Source organism: Vanessa atalanta, chromosome 23 (genome assembly GCF_905147765.1).
Source record: "Vanessa atalanta chromosome 23, ilVanAtal1.2, whole genome shotgun sequence".
NCBI classification, from domain to species: domain Eukaryota; kingdom Metazoa; phylum Arthropoda; class Insecta; order Lepidoptera; family Nymphalidae; genus Vanessa; species Vanessa atalanta.
The window spans coordinates 3,503,072-3,515,883 of NC_061893.1; the positions used below are offsets into that span (position 1 = coordinate 3,503,072).

General features: G+C 31.3%; 1 protein-coding gene across 1 annotated transcript; it reads right to left on the reverse strand.

Annotated features, from left to right (window-relative positions):
* Positions 1–6,732: 6,732 nt before the first annotated feature.
* Positions 6,733–11,374, reverse strand: LOC125073152. Its single transcript, XM_047683864.1, has 3 exons — positions 11,225–11,374; positions 10,894–11,149; positions 6,733–7,724 (listed from the first exon to the last, which is right to left on the reverse strand). The coding sequence occupies exons 1-3, from the start codon at positions 11,372–11,374 to the stop codon at positions 7,402–7,404; spliced, it is 729 nt and encodes a 242-aa protein (XP_047539820.1). The 3' UTR covers positions 6,733–7,401.
* Positions 11,375–12,812: the final 1,438 nt, after the last annotated feature.

Below are 12,812 nucleotides of genomic sequence, written 5' to 3' on the forward strand. Positions count from 1 at the left end.
TTGGGAAACCATCGTGAGGAAACCTCCACGACTCTATAGAAATACATATATATCCATGAAGTTTAAATAAAACATGAAAGATTAGCTTTCTTATTGTGCTCCTTAAGGGGATAAAAAGCTCTTTGTCTAGCTGTGGATGAGTTACGTGTTGTTGCGAAAACAAATCAAAGGCATAATATGGACGAAAATTTTCGTTAAGTTAGTTTGTAATTATCTTTGTTTCTCCCTAATAACTTCGGGACCATAGTGAGTTGAAATTATAGTTATAATTTGAAAATAATTTAATAGTCTTGATGATCGGAGTTGGTACAGTGATAAAAAAACATCAATCTCATTGGGTTCAACTCCGGACAAGCACCTTTGCATTTTAATGTGCCTAATTTATGTTAATAATGCATCTCGTGTTCTGTGGATGTCGGTAAACCTGCATGTGTTGGATGAAGATCTGCCCCATGATCACGCACAATCCACCACCAGCATCAGTGCATGGTCAAACCTTGAAGCGTAATTTTTTTCCCTAAAGGATACTAGATTTTATTCCAGCTAGATGTTTTTTTACGTTTACTTGTGTTAGTGTAGTTTTTAAACTTTAATTATTTTGGATTTATTTGTTTCAACGCAGTATTGGGATACCTCCCGTATTATTTACTCTAGACCTTAGCATAGTCCAAGTTTCAAATTTTTTCACGCGAAAATGCAAATTCACATCATCTTATTACTGTGTCACAATACTTCGACATCAATTTCTCATTATTTTATGTTAAATTTTAAACTAGAAATCAATAATTCGTTAAGTTATCTTTAATTCTTGACTTTGAATATTTCTTTGGTGTCTAAGCATAGTTACTTACACCTTTGTCTATCTAACGACAAAACAAAGCCAACCCAGATCAAGCAAGACGATGTCTATCGTGAAATATTGCTTGTTATAAGATTAAAAACAAAATAAAACATATATCACACAACATCGACTCGACTGGACTTCCTTGGGCAGGGTATTCGATTATATAATAAATTTCCGCTAAGCATTTTACATTTTCCTTGTAAGAGTCTACTTGAATAAAGAATAATTTTATTTGAAGATTAATATATCCACTACTTTCTCCCCTCCATCAACCATATTAAAAGTAATTATTAGTTCCACATAACCCTTTTCCCCCAAGGTTATCGATTTATTTCCACAGCATATATTGTCATTATATTCTCTAAGCAAACAATTTCAAACTTTTGTTTTTGCGAGTTCATCAGTCCTATAAGGAAGCTAAAAGAGAAAAGCTATTTAAAATATGTATAAAATTTGTTACATAATACGAAGAGTTTATTTTTAATTAGATTATTATGTACTTTAAAATTTTATTAAATTACAAAAAAAAAAATTTTTTGAGCTAAGTTATTATAATATTACGAAAGATCAGAATTTTTAATAAAAATGCATAAAATTTTAATTACTAATTAGATGTTACGTTTTAAAAATATATGAGCAAGTGTAATTTTTGTAGCATATCCTAAATCGTTGTAAAATTTCTCCAATTTCAAACGACCTTTTTCTCAAATATTTATGTACTGTGCTACTTAACATAAAAGCGATATCGTCAAGTGAAGTAACTTAATACCAAAGTAGGTTTCGACTATTAGGTCATCGAACATGACAAAATCTTGTAGGAGTAAAATGCACGATGCGCACACGCACCTAATTCCGGTTACTGTGTGAACGTGACACCCAAACAAAGAAAGTTGCGTGACTTAGCTAGTAAGCATGCTACAGGTTTTGACTACCTTCTAACCTGGTTTTCGCTGTCTGCTTATTTTATTTATCAATATTTATTATTCAAATTTTTTAAAGATTTTTTTTTAAGAAGTGAAACTTATTTCGCGCGGCGAGAGTACAATTTAAAGGTCAAATTTTAGCGAAACGTTTTAAATAGAAACGTTGCTGGCTTAAATATGAGTTTTAATTCAATTTATTTCTCATAAGTAATATAAAAGATACTGTAATTATTTTAATAAAATTCGCATTTAAATTATATATCAACATATTAATAGTTCTAAGGTCTGAACACGAATCCGAACTGTGTATTAAACACACATTTGCGCGCTATAGTAGGTAATAATGTCGAGCTGACTGATTTTGGCTCAAGAGAGACTTGATAATTACGCAGGTCATATTATTGTGAACACGTGTGTCTCATAATCCAGCATCCGGCATCTTACAATAGGACGGAAACGTCTGGCACGATCGGAAAGATTTTAGGCAAGAACTGCTTTCTGAGGCAAGGGAGTGTACACACTTAGAAATTCCTGACTCCTGGCTGTTACTGGGAATTTTAAGACTGAAAAGCCCAATATTTTTTTATACCCCGATCTGGGTTTTGAACCTTTGGTTCTGTGAACTTATATTTAGCCATAGTATCTCCTGCGTTAAGATAGTCCTTGAGATTTGTCAACTTATATGAAAGTATTTTAGGATTAAAGTCCGAATTATATGGAGAAGAATTTTTTATTGATCCCAAACCGACCAGTATCTCTTTAGAGTTATTGATCTGTTTTTTTTCAATACCGAGGTTGGACCTTTTCATATTGATAAATGATTGTAGGATGAATGAAACCAAGTTTTAAACACGCTGTAAAGACACTGCGTGACGCTAAGGTTCTGGATATATTGGAAATTAGATAGCTTGTCAAAAAACTGCTTCGAGTTAATTAAAAAATTACTAACTTAGATAGGCATATCGTGCTCGCTATATATACTAGACAAAGACCTCTCATTTCAATTGAATATAGCCTTACACTTGGCAATTATTTCTGACGATAAGAACTCATTTGGTTTTAGATGGTATATTAAGACATTTGCTAACACCATAAATCGATAGATCTCATTTTGTTTTCCAAACATATTACAAGTCCATCATAACTTACTGCTGTTAAATTAAATTTTAGCAAAACGAACAAACAAACTCACTATTCCAGTAGTATACGATAATAACGAATATATTATAATTTTATATTCCACAAGTTAAACAAGAACAATAACGGTAATTATAAGGCTTTTCAACTAGCGCATCGCTTTGCATTGCACTTCACTCGCAAGTCTGAACACATCATATTTATATTAAAGGTTAATTCATTGATTTAATCAAATTTAATTATTACTTTGAATACGAGTGAGTATAGTGGTAAATTCAAGATGTATTTTGGGCATTGCTGTTACATATGAAATTATTAGAATATGAATTAGAAATTAACACTTTGATGTATTTTGCGGTATAACCGACAAACTTATATTCATATGATTTATTCAGTACTAGTGGTTTTAGAGGTGTTAGACATCAATAAGTATTCTTGGAGTTCAAACTTGATTCATACCAAATTTCAACAAATTCGTTTCGGTAGTTTGGCCGACAAAGACAGACAGGCAAACAGTCAGATTAATAGGGTTCTTTTCGAAATCCCGATAGTAAAAATATACTTTTTAAAAATCGAATGGGGTAATTTTTTGTCTCGATCATTTTAAAAAAAATCTGTCTAATATTGTTGCACGAACCTATAGTTATGTAGATGTGTAACGTATCATACTCGCTGTGATGGATAGACGACTCAAAAACAATATCAACACTTTGGAATATAATTTAAATACTCAGTGAAAATAATAGTTACAAGTTTTACTAACATTTCAATAATAATAATTATTATTATTAGTTCGACATTTTAATTATCCTTCGGCTGAGAGATATTTATATATGTTTTTGTACGACTGCCTCGTTGGTAGTGACTTCATTTAAGGCTACAGAGCCCGAGGCTCTGGGTTCAAACCCCAGGTCAGGCTAATAAAAAGTTATTGTGTTTTTATATATACACTCCAGTATACACTCGAGCCTTGAAAAGTACGTAAAGGTCCTGCGCCTGAACCCATGACTGATTTCATTGTTGCCTTTAATTCATATTATGACCATATCTATACGGCAACGCACCTGTAACCCCCCTGATGTTGCAGATGTCCATGGGCGGTGGTAATCACTTTCCATCAGTTGAGCCTCCTGCAGGTTTGCCCCCAATAACATAAACAAAAAAAAAATCACGCACGAATCCGACAAGTCGAGACCAATTCGGTCTATGAGATAGGGAGTTGATTACGTCATACTTAAGCCAGGACTTTAAGTACATATTAATCTTAATCACTTATATATTATATACAAGTAAATGACTATATAAAATATACATAATTAAGATTTAAAATAACTCGATAGTATAGAATAGTCTTAATTAAAATGCGAAGTGCAGTTACTTATAACAATAGTATATACTAAAAATCGTCTCTGAAACGCGCTCCTTTTTAATAAAAGTGTAAAGTGTATTGTTTTAGTAGTATGTTTCATTTAGGCAATACAATAAAACGATTTTTTTGCGTTTAACATTCGTTCACCAGATTGAAAGAATTACTTACAATTCATGAATTTTAAACTCTTATAAAAGTTTTGCCGTTGTACTATCAACGTTTAATAGATGGCGCTGTAGTTTTAACGTATTATTGCTTACAAATAAGGGGATAACAACGAATGCAAGTTTAAGGAGTTATAGAAAATTTTAAATTTAGTAATGTTTACTATAAAAACACACGTAGTCTTTTAAATAGAAGTAGTACTTAGTTGAGCTATGTGATACGACACATACTATGTGTTCCTTTGTATAAGCGCACATTGAACTTCACTTATCTTATAACTTTTATGAAAAGTTTTTTTTTTATCATTTATTTTAAAGAGGGGTTTTTCTGTAAGAAAATGCCACCCTCATAGTGCTTACAAAACATTAAATTTAACAAATTGATTGATTACATCGATTCTTAAAAACACCATCCACTAATTTGTACAAAACATGCGCTGGTTCTGATGTAGGGTCAGCGAGGACACTATTACATGCCCCCACCTCCCCTTATGAAAAGTTGCAAAGTTTTTGTTTGTTGTTGTTGAAAAATTGCGATCATTTTTGGTTTATAAAATATTCCAAATCAAAATATTAATCAAGTGTATATTTTAATTAAAAGACTAAACATAATTATTCATTTAAAAAAGTTTTTTGTACTATAAGTAAATAAAATAAGAGATCTGTAAATAAATAAATTTATATACTTATTATAATAAAAACACCGAGTACAGTGAGATATTTAAAATAAAGAAGCGCTAATTATGTAACTATCTCACTTGTGAAATTTTAAAGCCGACTCGTTACTGGGTGGTACGACTTAGTGCAAGCCCGTCTGAGTAGATACCACCCACTTCCCACATATTCTACCGCCAAACAGCAATACTTAGTATTATTGTGTTCCGGTGTAGTAAGTGAGCCAGCGTAACTGGCACAATTGACATAGTAAGTAAGTAATGGTAAGTATTTTTACAACGCTACTATCAATGCGGTGGTGACCATTTGCAACCAATGACCCGTCCGCCTACCGATAACTTATAGACTTACGATTATAAACTATTAGAGACAATATAGATTTTCACTTTCTGACATTTGACGATCTTATTCTGCGGTGAGTTTCGAATTAGTTCTGGTATAATAGCTCTACAGGACCGCATTCAAGTTGTATATCGCCTATGAAAGTGAAAGTTTACGCTTTTATGTACTCGCTATCTTGAGATTAGAAGCAATGTTCGAAATACAAATTCTATAACAACATAACACTGTCGTTATGTCGCTTGTCGCTAATCGTCAAAATAGAAACTATCACAATTATATAAAGAAAATACTTTGAACCAGAAACGAACTGTCAGAATACTAATTAAAATGTATAATTATTGTGTTAATATTATATTATTATAAATACATGATACTTTTAACAAAAATTAAGATGGTTCAGTGGTTAGAACGCGTCGTTCGTATATATTAATAGATTCAAATATAAATCTCTTCTATGAATAAATTTTATAAACAAAACATTAGCGTTTTTTGAAATGAAGGATTTCCAATAGGATAGTATTAAATAAGCTAAATGATAAGGTATTACAAAACATTTGACGAATTAGTAACCGACTTGTCCTTTATAAACCAATGATAAAGAAATATTTCTAGATCTTTCTTAGTAATTTAATTCAATTGTTAATCGTTTCAAGATATGTACATGTGAACGAAAGTAAATTATTTATTCAATAATTATTTTTCGTTCATTCTTGATTTGCTTTTAAAGAAAAGATGCGGATACAATACAATGATATTTATGAAGTAGGATGGACAGGCATCGATACTTCAAATACAAGTGTGACTCGTTAAGGGGCCTGTGTGTGATGTACGACGTAAATTTACGATAATACACTTAAATGAAAATGTTATATTGTTAATAAATCATTTATTAAAGAAATATCCCTAATTATTTTAATAAAAACAAAAGATAATATCTGCCTAAGAATGTATTTAAATAATTAATTTTATTTTAAAAAAATAATCCAGTGCAATTACGTCACGTATTTTTATCGAGGAATTATTAACAGTTTCCACGAAAGCTACGGTTCCCGTTATCAAGGTGGACGCAGCGATGTTATTTGAATGCGTTTTTCGAAATATTTTAATAATTCCTCGACAAATAACTGTAATTACATGGACAGTGATGATTCACTTGTTTGATAATCAGTTTTTTTTAAGTAAATTAAACAAACGGTTACATTGTATGTTCTTTATTTGTACGAATCATTTGACAAACGATATAGTTTTAAATATTGTAATAAAGTGAAATAATGATAGATAAAATGATGAAAATGATAACAATACTACAATATATGTAAACTTAAATAGAATACATAATGAATAAATAACATAAATAATGAATAAACATACTGAAAATATTGGAATAAATGAATCAAATATAATAAATACGTAAAGATAGAATGAGGCCTAATTTACAGCGGTTAGGCGGTAAAATAACTAAATACAAAATAATTATATACATTATTTACAATATTATACAATAGACTAATAAAAATAGATAAGATGACGCAAGTGATGCAAAACAATGGAAATGACGATAAGTATTAGGACTAAGAAGACAAGACTAGGACTAGATCACATAAAACATAAATTACATCTTAGCAATAGTTACGTATATAAAATAAAATTTGTATAAAACAAAGTACACAAATACGGATACCGTATAGGGTGTGAAACATATACTAACGTAGTATAACGAGAGACGAGAGGGATCATACAAATTCAGAACAAAGTTTATGGGAAAACAAAACAACAGTAACACACATTACCATCCCTTACAAAGGGATTTCGTTCAATAAATACTCAATAAATATCCTTAACACTAACAATAAATAGCGCAACGCTTTTTTAAATCTTGTATCGTCGTTCGTATATATTATGAAGGATAAGGAGTCTAAAATTGATCCTTGCAAGACCCCTCACATCTTAATCTGTTTTAACGTGTCCAGAGTAAGCCAAGTTTTGGGCTTCGTCAATTGATCTTCCCCAGCCATGACCACTGCTGGCATAATGCTCTTCATGATGCGGGTGTGCAACCACTTCGTAACTGGTCTCATGGTGCTTGCTGGCGAGGAGTTTCTTGAGGGCAATAATACCGGCAACGAGAAGAGAAACCTTGGCTAAGAGGACGGCCTTGGCAGCAGCGAAGGCGATGATACCGAGGAACAGAGGAATCAAAGCCATAATCTTTAGCTTAGCAATAGCCAAAAGGGGAAGGAGCTGCTTGATCTTCTTCTTCTTGCCACGAGCTGTAAATATAAAAGAAATTGTTAAGAATAGAATATATAAATTAAAAATTAAAATAATTAATATTAGCATTGAATTCCTCAAAAGTATAAAACAAGATCTTATTGTTGTTTAACAACAACAAATATGTAGGTATTATGGTCAATTATGTGAGTCATGTCTACCATAATATTCTTAGCTTTCTCGTGAAATCTAAACGAAAGTGACTCCAATTCCATATAAATTCCTCAAATACCAGTTTTTGCTTCTCATGTATTTGTATAACCTACTAAATTATTGTCCTACTTGATATAAATTAGTTGGTTTTCTATTACAATTATAAAACCAGTTTAATATCGATCATTCATTCATCGCATTTGAATTCAAATTTTGAGCCAAGTACTAGATACTTGTATATTCAAATGAGATCTTATCCGTTCCTTCGCTATTCTTTATCAGATTGATTCACTGAACATTTTATTTGAACAAAGTATAACATCGTAATTGTCCAATCGGACTGGCAGATCAACTTTCTTTAAAGAAGACAGCCTGGGAGTGGCTTGTTATGGGTCGATTTCTCGATGACTCGCCAAGAAACTGGTTTTCTCATGAAAGCTTGAACCAAGGACTTTGAACGGAAGCGTCTAATGACCGTAGGAGGAATGTACCACTTTCATGGCCTAGTCATGTGGAATCGTAAAAGTATGGTGATCACGTTGTCGGGAACGTGCTAGGTGTTGCAAATGCGAAAACGTTTGTGCCAATATTGTGAATGAAATATTGAACGAATCACTTATGGAAGATATTAAATAAAATTTTATAGATTTGGTACCGATTTTTTTCGAATTTCGGTAAACATGATTGCTCTATTTAGGTTTGCGGTATTTATAAATATTTTTATACTTTATAAATTTTCAAACAAACACAAACGCTTGATGTTAATTTAGTTCAATGATAACGAATGTGTTATCTAAGCTATTTGATTCGTATTAAATAAATATTTCATCTGATGTATTGTAAATCTCGATAGCTTTATCGAGCAAATCACGTCTAATGTTATGTATACATATTTTACCGTTAAGCGGAATGGAACCAGTTTACAAGTTCATGAATGGATTCTTAATGTTAGTAACATGTGTGTATCTTTCGAATTCATCACCTGTATTTGATATGACACTTCCTTTATAGGTTACGTCTGTCAAAATGCTATCTCTTTGAAGCTTATCATTTTAAATTAAACCGAACAGTTCGTTTCGATAAATTAACTCAAAATTAAATATTTAGATGAGCACTTTTTTGAGATTTTTCATTTGAGTTTTCGTTCTATAATTCGACGTCGGTTTATTCTTTTAAACGGATGATTATTCAGTGTGAAAATATAATTTCACTAGCACGAAAATTACCATGAATTAGCATTAATTTGATTTGATTATAATATATTACTTGAGGAAGGAAAAATGTGATTTTTACATCAAGTTACCTAAGTTTACCTAAGTGATTGTAAATATAATATAAATTAAGTTAAAAGTTACCGTGAAGTTATATATTAATCTATGTGACACTTTTTATATTGATTTTTATTTTCTAGATTTCTTTTTTACTGTATTTATATATAGTTAAGATAAACACAAATGTAAATACAATTACTGACTGAACTAAAGAACAAATAATATGTTTATAGTATACATATAGAATTTCATATATAAGAAATGTACATAATTGTTTGGTAAAATGACGAGCTCTTATTATTTCGTAACGTAAATTTTTAACATTACTTTCCAATTACAATAAATTAAAACGTATTCAAACATTTATAACTTTGAAAACGCTATGAGATAAAATAAAATTTATAATTGTAAAGTGAAAGGAGAATCAAATGAATTAAATATATATTTTGCCATTACTAATGTATATTGCGTTAAACATATTTACTGAGCAATTACGATTCTGTGATCATTTTCGCATCAAATATTTGTAATGTCAACTTTTATCATATCTATCTTCCTTGGCTTAATATTTATTGTATATTTTTGTTGTATCAATATAATAACTATTTTTATATTCGGTTGAAAAATTATTCATCAATAACTTTAATGAAAATAAATTAATCCATCTCAAATCAAGATAAAACTGTATCGATTTTTTATAGTGCAAGTGAATCTGTGAAAGTAAAAGTGTTATCTTGGATGTGATATCAAATTATATCGACAATGAACCTTAGTGAGTCACGGCCTAATAATATCAACAGCGAATCTTGTGTTGATTGAAAATACTTCTGGTATGATATTCTAAATACAAATTGACATTTTTCAAAAGACTATATCTAATAATAAATAAAGATACGTTTTATTGAAATGTCTGGTTGAAATAACTAATTTACAAAGAACTTATACTAAAAGATGCAGCATGTTTCGGAGATGGTTTTAGTATGTGATATGATTATGTAACTAATCGATTCGCAATTTTAATTAAATTCCGGTCATTAAAATGACAAGCGTGCCTTTAATTTTCCGCTAATTAATAAATATGTAACAATATATATTAAACTCATAATTTAAATTAGTTCGAAATTGAATTTATTTAATTATTCTCTCTTTGTGTTTTCGATTTAAATGTAATCGTTATAAACAGTTGAAAATCATGACAATAATATACGACATTTTTATTAAATGTAATAAATATTTAATCACATTTTTTTTTATATTCATTTAGAAATATTCAAAACCGTTTCTTACTTGACCAAAAAACGGTCTTAGTTTTGCTCTATTTATTTAAGATTGGAAGACGAATACCGTGTTAATAAATCGTTTATTTTTCTCCGCAACACGACCTACATCCGTTTTGTTTTATTCTTTGTTCGTGCGGTAATTCTTTCTTTTATTCGTTTTTAAATCTTTCATTTCATAATCTTTTTTACTTTTATTGCGTCATTCATATCGACTTTATGTAATTCTCTGATCGTGTTTAAAAAACGAAAGTAACTGAAGTTTGATGCATTTAAATTTTTAGCGTGTTTAACACGTGTGATGTGACCGTGAATTGGAAGAAATGTTGCGTCATATTCAAATTTGGATGTTTCTCAATATACATGGATTACCTATATTATTTTTTAAAAATATAATTACTATTATTAAAATTTTTACGATCTCTTTTTAAAATGAATAACTATGCAAATATTTTTTCAAAACATACCTTCTTCAAGAGAACGCTTCATGCCCTCAACAGCTGATGAGGGTAAGCGGAATTGGATCACATGGTTCTCCAGGAAGTCAGCCGCGGAGTCCACGAGCCGCGACTCCACTTGCGCCTCTCTGATCTTGGGCTCGTCAGCTAAGGGCTCGTAAGCCCTCGCGGACCTTGGCGACCCATTGCCTAAGAGGGTGACACCTTCAGCGAGATCCATCTCACGTGCCGACGACAGGTTCTCCACATATTTCAAAGCCTTCTCCTGCAAGCAAAAGCATACTTAGTAAGATCACTAACACATTACACAACACTTCCCACATAATGTTCGACAACACACCTTGAGACACAAGGACACATCTCCTTCAACGCACTCCTTGACGACGCCAATGACGCTGCCAACTAAGCCGGGGTCGTTGGCATCTTTGTCCAGGGCTGGCATAGCCCGGGCCGCCGCCACGAGAAATAGGACAAATGTGATACGCCTCATGTTTATTCACCCCTTCGGAAAGCTAACACCAAGTGCTGCTACGCCGTATAGACCGACTGTTTTAAGCATCTCACCCCACTACTGGTAACCGGACGCATCAAAAGTGAACTTGATGGCGGTATTAAACTAGAGCGTACGAAATTGTTACACGCTTGTACGGTGGTGACGTGAACGGATTTTTGAATCGATCGATATATATTTTTTTAATCAATCGTGATACTTGCGTGAGATTACGGTTACAACTTTGAACGCATAATCGCACATATGAAGTTAGTACGAGTAGTCTTGATAATAGGAAAATGTTATATTTAATGATATATATATTTAATATAAATAAAAAAAAAAATCTCAAAAAAACATAAATTTAAAATCTTTTTTAGATTATAATAATAATTGATATTAATATTGAGGTTAAATTAATTTTCACTCTCATTTTTCTCGAATTGTAATTATCTGTGCATCCGTATCTCGTTAATTTTAATAGAGAGTTAATTTTCTTTTTTCTCACGAAAATGAACAATGGTTTTTACACACACATACATCTTAATTAACGCATCCACGCTTTCCAAACATTTTAAAACAAACAGTAATCTTGTAAAAACATACTTATACAGGTAAACAATTATACTATATTTACTAAAATTATACTATAATTATTTAACCTATTTTATAGTTTATAAGTATAGTACAAAGTTACAGTCTTTAAATGACACAGTGCTGACCCGTAGATCTATCCTTAAAAACCTTCCAGCACCATAAGCCCGAAACGGGCTAAATCAAATATATGAAGGTACTGAAGGTTTTGAACGAACGATGATCCTTAAAATCCAAGTGCCATATTCATTGAGCCACCACGGCTCGGCATTTTAATCTGAATCGTTTTAATTAAATCGAAATTTGACATAAACATCCATATCAAAAAAATAGAACAACAATTTAAATAAAGAATCATAAAAAAAATTTGTGTTTGTAACACAATAGTTCGCCCAATTGTAGTTATATTCATTCGAATTCAGTCAGTACTTACAGCCAGTGTGTTTTATAGGCACCTAGACTTATTTTACTTTAAACATCGTAATTAAAAGTCATTGAAAATGAGTGTAAAGTGATTAATGAAAACAATTAGTGAAGATTTAATTTGATAAGCTTTGATAGTCTTGGCGTAAACTCTACGCGCTCATTATCCGGTGTGAATCGTATTTTAAACGTCTGTTTACATAAAATATGTAGTTGGGAGCAATTCTACTAACAAATTGTTCAATTATCGCAATCGAATCGAAAGTTAATCGTTGCCGGTAGTCATTTTTTTTTATTCCAGTCCACTCCACTAACACAACCTAGTTAGGGTTCTAATCAGGATTTCTTCGGGACCGTATCGCAATTGTTTTTATGAGGAATATAATCAAGAACGTTGCGTAAGTAGAAACGTCCCCCAGTT